At 46.2% G+C, this 15,232-nt stretch overlaps 1 protein-coding gene across 4 annotated transcripts in view; it reads left to right on the top strand.

Annotated features, from left to right (window-relative positions):
- GRHL1 (grainyhead like transcription factor 1) overlaps window positions 1-15,232 on the top strand; it is a 52,428-nt gene that overhangs the window by 26,819 nt on the left and 10,377 nt on the right. For 3 of the 4 annotated variants that reach the window (XM_055399488.2, XM_088841184.1, XM_055399490.2), the window contains exons 9-12: window positions 5,783-5,941; window positions 9,817-9,904; window positions 11,155-11,294; window positions 12,371-12,408. In XM_055399488.2, coding sequence (XP_055255463.1) covers window positions 5,783-5,941; window positions 9,817-9,904; window positions 11,155-11,294; window positions 12,371-12,408 — 425 coding nt within the window. The remainder of the gene's footprint in view (window positions 1-5,782; window positions 5,942-9,816; window positions 9,905-11,154; window positions 11,295-12,370; window positions 12,409-15,232) is intronic. The other variant, XM_055399489.2, reaches the window with a different exon arrangement.

Consider the following 15,232-nt stretch of genomic DNA (forward strand, 5'->3'; position numbering starts at 1 on the left):
CCCCGTCACGAGGTGACGCCACATGGCTCAGCTCTCACCTCTTGCTTATGAGCGTTGCTTTGGTACTTTATCATAATGTAGAAATTGGAGCCCTTAAAATGAAAAGTTTATCCCTTAAAAAAAAGTTTAATTAAGAAAACTTGATCCAAACTGTCATAAGGGTGGTTCAGAATGTTCTCAGTGAATCTAAAGGTTCACATTTTGAAATTTTTCTTTTCTCTCATTGAGAAAACCATACTATGAAAGTCAGAGGAAATGATTTTCACCAGTGTAGCAGCAAAGTCATTGTCATATGGTAACGTGTAAAATTTCACTAAATCAGTGGAGAAAGAAATTTAAGCTGTATTATCTGGCTCTGTTTCTTTCCTTGTATGTGAAGAATAATAGGGAGTAAGTATGACTGTTGTGGTAGATTTTTTATAAGAAACAGCCTTTTTGTTTATGAAAATTAACCTAATATAATATATTTAAGTTAATCAGTCTCATCACTCAGCTTTTGACTAAACTGCTTATAATTTTTGTAACTTTCACCTTATGAATTCTAATTACTTTGTTAGTGCTTTCTTTCTGTGAATTAGGTAGATGAACAATATTTCTAGACCTTCTCCCTACAAATGAAATTCACTTGTTTCAGCTCACACATCTGACTACTCCCTTTAGACTAGAGAGCCAGTAAGTTTTCTGGAATTATGTCTTGGTTGGTGGTATAGATGATAAAGCCCCCGAAGAGCAGGTGAGTTGGGAGTTTATAAAATCTGATTATAAAATCTGTTCTCAGCTGTGTTCTCTCCACCTGCTGGAACGTGAGCTGCTCACCATGGCTGTCTTCTGAGCACACTGGTTCCCTCTCTCTTCCTACTCTCTTTCTTTCCATCTGAGGGGTGGCCGTGGGCACAGCAGCTGGCTGGTGAGCTGTATTGTATGGCTGCCATAATGCTTCCTGGGAAAATCATCATAAACTAACTCAGGGTCTGATTGCTTGTTGGTTCTATGCTTGTCAACATTTGAAATGAAAAAAAAAATCTATACAAGGTACTTCTTCAATAATGCAATTCTTTATTCTCTTGTTTTCATTTTCAAACTGAGTTTTGAGGACAAGATTAAATCTTTTGAAAAATTCTAAGTACATGAAAACAAAATTAGATTTTTTGAAAAGTTCTAAGTTCATGAATTCTCAGCCAGTAATGAGGAACTGTCTTAGAAAAATGAGCTAGACATTGAAAGAGGAATCTTGCCAAGCGTCTTCCACCTGTTTAGCAGGGTTTTGTGTGTGTGTTTGTGGGGTGGGGAGGGTTAGGTTTTATTTTTTTTTTCTCTAGTGATTTTGGACAGGGACAATGATTGCTCATCTTTTGAGATTTATGTTCCAATTATTTGAATAAAATCTAACTTTTCCTCTAAATCAGTGGTAAAGAAATATGAAAATAGAGAAAGGGTCATTATTTGAGTTCTTAAAGATCTTTACTTCATTCTGAAGAAGGAAGGTTGTGTATCACTCAGCCTACTTTCAGATTTCAGATATAAGACTTTTGAAAGTGTGTGTGTGTTTGTGTCTGTGTGCATGCACACGTACTTGTGTTTTATAGAGGAGGGACTGGATGTGTAATAGTTCATCTTTCTCTTTCCCACCTTCTTTCGCGGATGTTGGAGTTTTTCTGTAATCTCATTATCGAAAGTATTTCTCTACACAGTGAGAATGGTCTGAACATTCTGTCTTGTCCAGACGTGGGTAACTTGGCCTGTTGTCCAAGGTCAAGTCAAGGCCAAGCCTCCAGGTCGAACCGGCCCCTGGGGTTGACGCGGGTGAGGAACAGAACACACCCGTCTTGTCGCTGCCCCAGGACCCAGGGCAGAGCTCTGTCTTGTGTCGTACATTTGCCATCTCCCTGTCGTGGGTGCCACTGATGAAAGTGTGTCACCTTCCTAAGTAAAGATTCCCAGACGCCGCGCTTCTCCTTCAGGACTTGGTGGAGTCCCCTCGGCGAGCCTAGACTGCGTTGATGGGGGGGCGGGTCCGCGGGAGAGGTCACACTGGTGAGACGTCCCCAGCGCCTGACTTCTCAGGCAGCCCCTTGTGTGGAAAGTGGAAACGCTGAGTCACAAAAAGGGCCTGATTCTTCCTCACCGTTCCCACGTGTGCGATGTGAAGGTCAGTTACGTCCCAGCGGCTTGGAGACTGCCCCTCTGGCTCTGGCCATCCAGCGGCCTGTTGGTGTGAGTCATTTTTTCAAGATACTACCACCCTCTCTGCTCACATGTTGTTTGTGGCGGCAACTTTAGCACCATCACTGCAGAGCTGGGTGGTTGCATGTGGCCTGTGAAGGCAAAAACTCTTATCAGACCCTTCTGCAGGAAAAGGTAGCCCACCCCTGGTTTAGATGAATACTTGAGAACGCCTTCATGTTTTTCGGTTGTATTTATTCACTCCTCTCTCTACATTTTCTTTCTCTTGGTAAAAACCTGCATGCTGAGCATGTGCTGTGTCCCAGCCCCAGGAACAGAAAGGCTGGTCTCTATCTTCCTTGGGGACGACACCAGCAGTCAGCCTGACACCTCCATCCAGACACACAGCTCATCCCCACACATCAGCTCCTGTGAAAAGCAAACGTCACACGAGGAATAAACTTAAGAAATACAGTCTGACAGACACTCTTCTCTGGTCTGTTTATCTTCTAAACTAGAAATTCTTTAGGATTTGCATGACTTTGTTGAATAGTAAGGTTGAGCAGATGCTTTAATCTTTATCTTTCCATTGATTAAATGAATATTATTATTTGATAGGCCTGTATCTCTGTTAAAAAAATTGTTTTTGATTAAAACAATGCCTGATTGGATACATATAAACACATGTAAGCACATCTGAACTTCTTAAAGAAAGGAAATCATACATTGGAATTTGTTTTACTAACCTCAGAGTTTTGGAGCCAAAGGAGCTTTTTTATGGCTCAAAGTGTGTAAGTTCATAAACAGTTAATTACTTGACAGCAGTGGTTTTGTCTTGGCCAATCACGAGAATGACCAGAGAGGACCTGAAACTCCTCAAGCCCAAAACCCACCCCAGGCCGGTGGGAGCAGGAACAGCAGGGTACCCCACAATCTCTGGTACAGGCTGATGGCCCGAACTTCCAGGCGAGTCAGGGTGTCCAGCGCTCACACTTGCAGGCAGGCTGATGTTCTGGCCACACTTTGAGAACCACTGTTGCACAAGATTCTTAATTTTATATAAGTAGTTAGTATGATTGCTTTAAGTGGCAACCTTGCATGGTACTCTTAAGAGTATGAGATGTAAAAGTTGATTGATCAACATATTACATTAAACTGTTGTTACTAGACTTACAGAGTAGGAATGTAGTGTTCAGTATAAGTACCAACCTGGCACTGCAGTTAAAAGTCAGCTAGGGGTGGTCTCAACAATCTTGCGCTTGACCTGTGGACCCTGGCCCATGTCACAGCACAGTTAGTGACAGAGCTGGGACCAAAACTAGATGCTTTTTCAGACCAAAGCCTTTCCTGTTGAGCACATTACCGCTTGCTAGGATGTACGTACGGCATCTTGCCCCCTTGTCAGCCTTTGGTTGAGGCTTAGACATGGCATGCGTGTCCCCTCAGCGCCGGCTGTCCCCGTGACTGTCCGGTGTGTTCCCATGCCGCCCTTGTCTTTCTCCTGCGGGCCTTTAGCCCACTAACTCTGAACTTCGTGTTCCTGGACCAGACTGCACATGCTGTTCACCTTCTACCGCTATGTCTGTTGAGACAAGGTGGCATTTTTTAATGCTGAGTTAGGGATGCTGTCCACTCTCTCTGATCCCATGTAGAAAACTGCCAGGTTTGGAAAGAGTTGGTGTTAAAAGATAGAAGAACGTATACAAGAAAGTGATTGCAAGTGGTTGTGAATGGCAGGGAGAGTGGTGTCTCTCTGAAGGCTCCGTCTTTATACTGACCCTAGGATTTGGCGCCTGCCTACTTCTGCTCTGAATAGAAACTTGATGCTGGGAAGCCAGGGGAGGTTAGGTTTTAGGTTGGATTACCATGAAATCCTCTTGTAAAGGGAATATCACTTTGGGGCAAAGACTTCCTGGAATTGTGGAGGGTAAAGTGTAGTTTTCCCAGGCAGCTGTTTTTGAGTTAGGAATTGAGCCTTGCAGCCTAGAATGATAAGAGAAAAGTTTAGATTTTCTACCAAGATGTAAAATAAAAAATGTGACTGTTCAGTTACTGTATGTGTTCTATTGTTTGCATGAACTGTTGTCTTTCTGTCTACGATTCTGTTTGTCCTTCTTTCATCTATTCCATGGACTAACTTTTTAAGATGGACTTATAGATTGTATATGAAATGTTTTTTTAAAAAAGTATGGAAAGGTATAAAGTCAAAGCCTTGAGTTTCTGTAGATCTGAAATTCACATGTGCTACTTTTGCCTGTGTATCTAGATGTATGTATTTTAAAAATTAGAGCAATTTGCTCATCTGTTGAAAATTAGGTAAACAGAAAGAAAAAAATGATAGGCAGGATAAGGCAGTACTAGATCAAAAACTGTGCCAAGTATTAAGAAAGGTGCCAACAGCTCCTGGAACTCTGCTCGATGTTCTGTGCCAGACTGGATGGGAAGGGAAGGGGCTTGAGGGAGAATGGATATGTGTATATGTGTGGCTGAGTCCCTTCGCTATTCACCTGAAACTGTCACAACATTGTTAATCAGCTAGACCCCAACACAAAATAAAGTTTTTATTAAAAAAGGTGCCAAATGGAGAAAATGGACCTAACCTACTGAATATTTACTATCTAGTTTGGGGCTTCCCTGATAGCTCAGTTGGTCAAGAATCTGCCTCCAATGTGGGATACCCCAGTTGGATTGCAGGGTCAGAAGATCCCCTGGAGAAGGGAAAGGCTACCCACTCCAGTATTCTGGCCTGGAGAATCCCATGGACTGTATGGCCCATGGGGTCGCAAAGAGTCAGACACAACTGAGCAACTTTCACTCACTCACTAATAGTGTACCAGTGTAGTAGGTCTGTGTTTAGTTGTCAGGGCTGCTGGGTTGTCACCTCATGGACTGACCAGAATCTAGAATGAGGGTCTGGGGCCTTTAAAATGTGCCAGGCTGTTTTAAAAACTGTAGTTCCAGTAATCCCCACCACGTGGTGCTTATGCATCAGAAATAAATTCTAAAACGAAAGCATTGACTGGGAGCTCAAACACCTGTGTACCGGGTATGGGGAGGTTAAAATCCAGACTCACAGATATGGGGGTGGGGGTAGGGGGGCCCTGAGCATGTTCATGCTTGTGTGCAGGATTGACCTGAGTCTCTCTAAGCAACAGCCTTCAGTGCCACTTCAATCATGTGACTCACTGAGTTCTTAAACTCCATGATGTTGGAACATAGTTTTTACAGGTTCTCCTAGGAGACGGTATAGACACAAATGCAGGCAGAATCCCCAAAGAGTTTGCAGCAGGCTCTCAAAAAGCTGCAAAGAGCACCTGTGCCCCTTGGAACTTTTAAAGACGACGTCAAGAAAGACAACCGGCCTCATCCACCTTCTGATTATTAAATAAGTGTTCCGGGAGGAGAATTGACAGGGGTCAAAGCTGTCATTTCTATGACCAAAAGTGGTTTTAAATTAACCCCTTATTACCTCTTAAAAAAAAAGTTCTTTTAAATGAGAAGACGAGCTCTCGTTTCAAACATAATCTGAATCATTTCCATGGCGTTAGTATTTTTACCAGCTGTGCAGGGGTTACTGTCTGTGCCTGTTGCTTACGAAATCTTTTTCTTCTGTTTGCAGGTTTTCATCTCTGTGAACTGCTTGAGCACAGACTTCTCTTCTCAGAAGGGTGTGAAGGGGTTGCCTCTGAACATCCAGATTGACACCTACAGCTATAACAACCGCAGCAACAAGCCTGTGCATCGGGCTTACTGCCAGATAAAGGTCTTCTGTGACAAGGTAAGGCCATCAACTGGATGAGGACACTTAGAATCCACCCTTCCTCATAGGAAAAGACCAGGGCCTTTCTTATACTTAAGTCCAGTAAGGATGTACTTTGAACTGTGGTGTTGGATAAGACTCTTGAGAGTCCCTTGGACTACAAGGAGATCCAGCCATTCCATCCTGAAAGAAATCAGTCCTGAATATTCATTGGAAGGACTGATGCTGATGCTGAAACTCCAATACTTTGGCCACCTGATGGAAAGAACTGACTCATTGGAAAAGACCCTGAATCTGGGAAAGATTGAAAGCAGGAGAAGAAGGGGATAACAGAAGATGAGATGGTTGAATAGCATCACCGACTCAATGGACATGAGTTTGAGCAAGCTCCGGGAGTTAGTGATGGACAGGGAGGCCTGGCATGCTGCAGTCCATGGGGTTGCAAAGAGTTGGACTTGACTGAGCAACTAACAGAACTGAAGCATATATTGCTGATAACGTAGTATAGCTGATCTTAAATTAGCAATTCATGTTTTAACCGTGCAAAATCACATTATGCAGGGGAGAAAACTAATCTCCTTTTGACTGAAAATCCAAGAGTCGATAAGCATGTTCTGTCTGGCGTGCCTTGCAGGATGGGATGCAGGGACACTGTGTCCAGTCGTGGGTGGGCCCCCAGCTTGCAGGGACCTGTGGGCAGTGGCCTGGAGTTGGAGCTCTTCCTGAGCTCTGTGTCCGAGGACTCCCAGTCTGCATCATCACTGGCACACCTCCCTCCAGGCTGTTTGGCAGGTTGTCCGGCCGCTCACTAAGGCAGGGGAAGGTGAGCTTCAGATTCTTGCTGACAGCAACAGGTGGGTGGGAAGCAAGAGCACGGGCCCACATGATGTCAGTGTCATTCCTTTTCTCTGCTGTGACTCCTTGTTTTCTGGAGAAGAGATGGGCACTTTTGCCGGGTGCAGCGCTCAGCTGGATTAAATCCAGAAAGAAGCTGGTAGGCCCTGGTGCCCAGGGGATTGGAGACAGTGGTGTCCTCCAGAATGGGGCAGAACTGTCCACTGAACTAAGATTGAAGATGACTCTGACTTTTTCCACTCAGAAATACCGGGTTGTATATTTTTTTCTTGCCAGTCTCCTCTTTTCATCCTGTTTGAACCTCTGTATTATGAAGATTTTTTTAGAAGGTGCTAAGAACCCAGAAGTGGATTTGCCATCAGAGGCCTGGTGTCCTGACTTGTGCTTTGGGTGCAGGGAGCACTGCGTCGGCTCCAGGGGGTGAGCCTGGGACCTTCCAGGTCCAGCGGGCAGGCCCAGTGATGTTTATCGAGTACCTGCCATGTGCCTCATATGTTGTATCAGTTGTACTAGTCCTCTGATGTTGCTGTTGACAAATGACCACAAACTTAGTGGCTCGAAACGACACGTGTGTGTCATCTTCCAGTTCTGTAGGTCAGGGAGCCTGACCCAAGTCTTACTGGGCAAAAGTCAAGGTGCCAGGAGCCTGATTCCGTCTGGAGTCTCTCATGGAGAACCTGTTCCCCTGCCTTTCCGCTGTCTAGGGCTGCCTGCAGTCCTTGGCTCATGACCCCGCCCGCCTTGCGAGCCATCCTGCCCCCTCCTCCTCTGGCTCTTCCGCTGTGTGGACACTTGTGTCTGTCCCCGTCTTGCAGTCAGCCCAGCCTCCTCCTCTTGCTGTGGAAGCGACGGAGGCCCAGGCTCTGGGCATCAGACGTGGGCATCTCTTAGGGGCCTCATTCCTCCTCCTTTCCCCCCCTCCTGCCTGCCCCCCACTTTCTCACATGCTGCATCTTAACTGGTGTAAGTCACATCTGCTCTGGAGCAGAGGTCTCTGACCCTGACTCATATTTTCTTCCTTCATGCCACATTCTTCTTAGAGCCAAAAGAAAAACGATCGTTATGTCCATGTCCTTTTTCTAAAAATTCTAGGGAGAGGTTAAAGCTTTATCCATTTAATTAAAAAATTTTTTTTTCACATGGGCTCACCATCTTTCCGTGTGCCTTGTCCACACTGCTACAGTCCCGCCTATTGAGTTTTCATCTCTGGAAGATCAGTTTGGATCTATTTTATGTCTTCCAAGACTCTGCTTACCACGTTCAGTTTTTCCCACAGGCTTTTTGAGCACATGGACCGTGGCTCTGGTAGCCTAACCGTGGATTCCCATGTCAGTTCTGGGTTGTTGCGGTGGTTCTATCCTCCTCCTCACTCAGGGTTTCCTGGCTCCTGGGATCTTACAGGACACCAAAGGCTGTGACCTTGACTTTGCTGACTGTCGGGTGTGCCTGTCAGCTGTGAGTCTTCCTGAGCCTTGTCCTGAGATCTGGCAAACCTCTTTGGAAACGGTTGGATCTTCCAGGTCTTCTGTTGGATCTTCCAGGTCTGCTAGGCGGGTCTGGGGGCTTCCCTGGTGGCCCAGTGGTAAAGAACCCTCCTGCTAATTCAGGAGATGCAGGTTCAATTCCTGGGTCAGGAAGATCCCCCTGGAGAAGGAAATGGCAACCCATTCCAGTATTCTTGCCTGGGAAATCCCACAGACAGGGGAGCCTGGCAGGCTACCATCTGTGGGGTTGCAAAGACTTTGATATGGAGTTATTTTTAGACCATCAGGAGGAACTGATCAAGACACAGACCAACCCCAGACAGTAACGGGTAACGGCGAGGGGCCTGGTGACCTTCGCCTGTTCATCTCCGTCAGGGACGTAGTGTTTGCATCAGCGTCACATAGCGGTGGTGATGGGCAAGCTTGTGTGTATTGATACATTAGTGATGGATCGATAAATGTAGAAGGTGGTTTTTCATTCAATATTTTAAAATGTTGTTTTATTGTATAATTGTGCCAAATCAACTGGATGATTTTTATTGCCACTGTTTGCTATCAGGGAATGTATTTACTGAAGAATAAATAACCAGTTCTTTAACAAAAAAAGTTCTACTCACTCAGTCGTGTCTGACTCTGCAACCCCATGGATTGTTGCTTGCTTGGCTCCTCTGTCCGTGTGATTCTCCAGGCAAAAATACTGGAGTGGATTGCCATTCCCTTCTCCAGGGGATCTTCCCGACCCAGGGATTGAACCCAGATCTCCTGCATTGCAGGCAGATTCTTTACCATGGAGCTACCAAGGAACGTGAATAACTTTGTAAACAAATCTGCACCATCTAGAAATAAATGCAAGTAGGTCCAGCAAAATAGCTAACGAATGATTTTGTTTTCATTTGCTTACTTGCTTAATTTCAGGTTGTGTTTGTTCCTGATGTTCCTGTGGGTCCTCTTGTGCAGCACTGCTGTTCTTGGTGTAGTTCTGTGTACCATGTGTATATATCCTCTTTGTAGGCCTGGGAGTAAAGTTTCCCTTTAAGTGACTGCAGATTTCTAGCTAAATATTTGCTCTTGTGAGTCATAGTTGGTTGGAGCTGTCACTTAGTCAATGCCAAGACCTTGGACAGAATCACAGTTTTCAGTAACCACATTGGCCGTACAGGACAGTATACTCAAAGTGGGATCAGCTTGTATTTTTTTCTCTCATTTTCTTGTTTTTAGACAAGAAAAGTCACTTGTGTCCTTGAAGCCAGTGTGCAGTGCGTTAGCTGATTTTCTTGGCTTGCATTTGACCTGGCCTCATCCATTGTTGAGGGGAAGGAATTCTGCTCTCTTAGTTTTTTAAACAAGTGTTTTCCTGTGATTTTTTTCTAGTTAAAAAATAGTTCTAAGAAAGGGATTTTTAGAGGAAACTATCGTGATAAGCTCCACAAGTATAATAAGCAGTGCAGTTCATCTCCAAAGAGGAGGTATTTTCCCACCGAAGATCAGGATAAGAGCTAAGCATTTTCAAGAGGGTCAGTGAACAGAGCCATGTCTTGTCTTCTCTCCACCCAGGGAGCCGAACGAAAAATCAGAGATGAAGAACGAAAACAAAGCAAAAGAAAAGGCAAGTGCACTGACCCCAGCTCCCAGTTGAACGCCTGTAAGTAGAAGTGTTTCTGCCAAGCGTTTTAGACCTTTTCATTCCAACACTAACTCAATAGTGGATATTTTCTTCTTACTGCTGTGAAGTGATAGCTTTGCTTCCTTTAACCAGGAAGCAAAGACCTACAAGGGCCTGAACTAAGTCGTGCTCAGGGAACTCCAGGAAGGAGTCCTGAGTTTTTCCAGAGTTCAGACGATTTTGGCCCTCAGTTCCTATTCATGTTGCTGGCTCCCGTTCCTGACAAATAACACACGTTCCACCCGAATAGCTGATGATGAGATTGGAACTGGCCTAGATTTTTAAGAGTAATAGTAACACCCTTTGGAATTCAGGTTGACTTAATTTGAAATAGCGTGGTGTTCTTCTGTCAGATATTCTTAACATTTGCAGAATCTACAGGGCTTCTGTTTGGACGTTGCACCGGGAAAGCTTTTTTCTTTCTTTTTCCTTTTTAATATGGCCAGCATTCATATTCACAGAATCCTGTAGCTCTCAGCTAAAAGAAAGGAAAAAAGTACGCATTCTGCACAGCTGGAGCTGGGGCATGTGCTCTGTGCGGCTGGAGCTCGGACGGCCGCACCTGCTCTCTGCATGGCCAGCGCCCAGCAGATGTGGCCTGAGCATGCCTGTCTGGGCTCTGCCACTGGCCTCACAGTGCAGCTCAGGAGATGTCCCTTCAGAGAGCCGCTCAGTGGCTTGGAAAGCTCATCACTAAGCACCTCAGGGCCAGGGGCTGGGAGACGGTGGAGTCTGTAATCAGTATATAAAGAGTTAGACAGTCACGTTGTCTCTCTGCCTCCCTGGGGTTCAGTTCTGAAGATGAAGGTCTGGAGTTGAGGTGCCTGTTCTGAAGTCAACAGTACACCACTGTCAGAACAGATTACCTAATGAGGAGAGCCAGGGTGAAACTACCTCTAAATTATGTTTATACAATCATTAAGTTTTAGCCTTTCAGGCAGAAACGTCACATGTTTTGTATCTGTTCTGGATCTTTCTCTGTGTGTGTATGACTTTGTGTTTAAACATGGCTTTTTCTCTCCTGCCTTTGGTAAGATGTGCAATTGATTTTAGTGCAAATAACACATTAAGTGTAATTTTTAGCAGTTCAGGCAGCATGACCTGTATCTGCTGTTCTGCTATAATTTAAGTTTCTTAAACAAGGAAGATGCTCTGTAGCCTGCCTGCAGTCTGGGAATGGAAGCTGCTGACTGTGGTGTCCTCGTGTTATTTATTAATTTATTTTTCAGTTTCCGACGTCAAAGTGCCGCTTCTTCCCTCTCACAAGCGCATGGACATCACGGTTTTCAAGCCCTTCCTTGATCTCGACACCCAGCCCGTCCTCTTCATCCCCGACGTGCACTTTGCCAGCCTTCAGCGGGGCGCTCACGTAGGTAACCCGGATCCTAGGGTGGCTGCTAGGAGGCGACAGGCCACAGAAGGAGAGTCTTTGGCAAATAGAAGCCAGAGCTTGGTGAGGTCTGGCCAGGGTTAGGGATCAGCTCTTTGGAGTGTCTGGTTTGGGCGACGTGACGTCCTCACGGTCAGGTGTGTTTAAGCATCGTTGCCATGGAACCACAGCCCCAGACCTGCCGACTTAATTCTGTATGGATGTTATCTGTTGGTGTCTTCAGCTCTTTAAAAGACGCTGGAATAATAACATGTGGAGTTGAGTCTGTGATCTTGTGAATTTCACTTCCATGGGTCTGGACAGGAGGGAAAAGCCAGAGGAATACCAGGAGTGGTAGCCTTAATAGGATGAAGGATGTCTGAGCTCTCTCCTCGCAGTTTCAGTTAGGGGACTGTCACTGGCACATGTTTGGTCGCGTCTTGGCCACTAATCTGAAATTTATCAAAGCCGCAGTCACACTCTGCTTGGAGCAGAAGCTCAGTGGAGGTTGGACTCAGGCGGAGTGAGCATGCCCTCCACCTGAGTTCAGGTAGATGCCGCAGAGACATATGCCAGGACCTTTATACACAGATTCCGACAGACGATGTGTTTGCAGAGTTCTTCAGGAAAGGCACTGCCAGGGTATTCAGTTTCTCATGAGTCTAGGGTGAGCAGGGCTCAGTAATCTTGTACTGTAAAGGGCCCAAGAATAAACATTTTAGGCTTTTTGGGGTTTGAAGGCTCTCTGTTGTGACTTGGGTCTGCTGTTGTGGGGCCAAAATCACCATAAACACTGTGCCAAGAATGGGCGTGGCTGTGCACCAGTAAATACTGTATTTACATAAATGGGTGTCAGGCCAGACTTGGTTCATGGGCTGTAGTTTGCCAGCTCCTGAACTGGAGGAATTCAAGACATCTTTAAGAATCTGGTCATTGAATAATAAGGCTAACGGATTTTGTGTGAGATTGGTTACATTCCAAATTACTTTCGTTTTAGGAATAATTTGTTTAAGGTCTGAAATATTTTAGCATATGCTTGAAAAGCAGTCTTACTTTTTTTTTTTCCTTGGTCTTAGGTCCTTCCCATTGCCTCAGAAGAATTGGAGGGTGAAGGGTAGGTTTATGTTTTGTTTTACTAAATTCTTTTTATTTTGAAACATTCTCAAACCTCTAGAATAATTACAGTACAAAGAACTCACTTTTCCCTGAGCCACTAGAGAATGAGTTGCTGGCAGTGACCCAGCACCCAACACCCCTGTTGTTGTTCGGTTGCTCAGTCGTGTCCGACCCTTTGCAACCCCATGGACTGCAGCACGCCAGGCCTCCTTGTCCATCACCAACTCCCGGAGCTTGTTCAAACTCATGTGCATTGAGTCAGTGATGCCATCCAACCATCTCATCCTCTGTCTTCCCCTTCTCCTCCTGCCTTCAATCTTTTCCCAGCATCAGGTCTTTTCCAGTGAGTCAGTTCTTTGAAACCAGTGGCCAAAGTGTTGGCGCTTCAGCATCAGTCCTTCCAATGAATATTCAGGACTGATTTCCTTTAGAATAGACTGGTTTGATCTCCTTGCAGTCCAAGGGACTCTCAAGAGTCTTCTCCAACACCACAGTTCAAAAGCATCAATTCTTCGGCGCTCAGCTTTCCTTATAGTCCAACTCTCATATCCATACATGACTACTGGAAAAGCCATAGCTTTGACTAGATGGACCTTTATAGGCAAAATGATGTCTCTGCTTTTTAATACTCTGTCTAGGTTTGTATGTTTCCACAAATGAGGATGTTCCCCTGCATAACATGGTCAGAATGTTGACATCAAGGCCTTAGCACGGTACCAGCCAGTCCAGGCTTTGCTAATTATTCCAAAAACATCCTTTATGGCAAAAAACGGTCCCTTTCAGACTCACACAGGGTCTTTCGTTGTCCTGGCTCCTGAATCTCCTTCCATTGGGAACAGCCTCTGCCTCTTCTTGGCTTTCCTGAGCTAATGCTTCTGCAGGTCACACTCCCGCTGTTTTGTAGGCTGTCCCTCTGTCTGGGTCTGTCCGTGGTTTCCTCTCGGGGTGGATGATGCATCTGGGCAGGACTGGCACGGACGAGGCCCTGCTCTCAGCATGTCCTATCGAGGGGCACGTGTTTTCAGGGTGCCCCTGCTGGCGATGTTCATTCTGGTCACTTGATTTGGGCAGGCTCTGCCAGGCTTCTCCGCTGTGTAGCGAAACTCTCCTCTTGTAGTAGGTGTTTTGAGGGGAGGTGCTTTGTAAACATCTCATTCCTTGTCAAGCTTTTAATTTCTCATTTGCATTTTATCAGCATGGGCTTGTGGTTTCCCATTGTATTCAATGCGCTGTGATTCGTCATTGTCATTTACTCTGCTCATGTGGTCCCAGGGCCAGCGGGGTCCCTCTCGCTTGCTCCTGGATCACTCTCACTTGCTCCTGGATTACTCCAGCACGACCCTCCTGCCCTCACCGCTCCAGCACTTCCTCACCTTCAGGCATGGCGTCTACCAGGCACTTGTTTTTTTCTGCTACTCTGGCCCCGAAATCAGCCTCTGCTCTAAGAAACCCAGGTTCCTTGTGGAGATCGAGCTTCGGAAAGCCAGGGGAGGCCCTTGGGTGTGCTGGTTACTGTGATGGTGTCGATGCCCCTTGCTCCCAGGGACACCCTTCTCAGCCTCGCTGGCAGCCCTCCCACCCCAAGCTCCACCAGGCGAGGGTCTGGTCACCTTCTGTGAGCCATCCCGGCTCCCCACGCCCACCCAAATGGGCCACGGGCCTCGCGGAAGGCAGGCTCTCTGCAGCCTCTCTAACTCGTGTTCTCAGACCTGAGTCCTGCAAGCGCTTTCATTGGAGGCCTGTTCTGTGCTAGAAGCTGAGACACAGCATTTTAAGGTCCAGCTGCTATTCTTAAAGTGATAGTTCTGCTCAGAAGTTCTCACTTCATTTTTTGTTTTTGTTTTTTTTTTAACTATTTTCTTGCTCACTCACTGAACATAGTGACTTGTGCCTTTGACAGCCAGTCCTGCCGGACTCTTCACTTCTTCATGAAAGTGAAAGTCGCTCAGTCATGTCCAACTCTTTGCGACCCCATGGACTATAGTTCATGCAATTCTCCAAACCAGAATACTGGAGTGGGTAGCCTTTCCCTTCTCCAGGGGATCTTTCCGACCCAGGAATCGAACCCAGGTCTCCCGCATTGCAGGTGGATTCTTTTACCAGCTGAGCCACCAGGGAAGCCCAAGAATACTGGAGTGGGTAGCCTAACCCTTCTCCAGGGGATCTTCCCAACCCAGGAATCAAACTGGGGTCTCCTGCGTTGCAGGCAGATTCTTTACCAAGTGAGCTATCGGGGAAGCCCTTCTCTCTTCATATGCAACTGGAAATGTTTCCCCTCCCTTTGTATGTCCACCGACACTGCCGTATTTTTTCCTATCCTCTGGGGTTTGATGCTGTGATTGTCTGTAGAGTCGTCCCACTCATCTTCTGCTCGTGGATCCTGGTGTCCACTCCAGTCTCTGCCGCACCCCGATTGTAGCCTTCCTGACTCTCAGAACAGTCGACTCCCTGATCACTGCAACATAATGTCTAAACTTCCCAAGAGCTGAGTGATCAAGGTTTTCTGGATTAGATTCATCTTCCTCCGGGACTTTCTGTCTCAGCCAGCCTGGCTTAGCATTTTCCCGTGCACACATCCTCCCTCTTTTGCCGCGCTCTCTCCTCTGTTACCACCTTCATGCGCATCTCACATCCCGCCTCCTTCATAAGTTTTTCTTTCCTGAAGAGAAACCTCATTCCCGAGAGGGCAGCTGGAGCTGAGTGAGAGCAGCCAGGGTGTCCAGCAGGCTCCTGAGTGTGGTCCCCCCTCTGCCTTTCAGTCGCACAAGCCTGGGTCAGTCAGCTTCTTCCCTTGAGCCCCAGGTTTTCATCCACAAAATAAA

This window comes from Moschus berezovskii, chromosome 11 (genome assembly GCF_049115385.1).
Source record: "Moschus berezovskii isolate FMDL1 chromosome 11, NW_MosBer_1.0, whole genome shotgun sequence".
Classification (NCBI taxonomy): Eukaryota; Metazoa; Chordata; class Mammalia; order Artiodactyla; family Moschidae; genus Moschus; species Moschus berezovskii.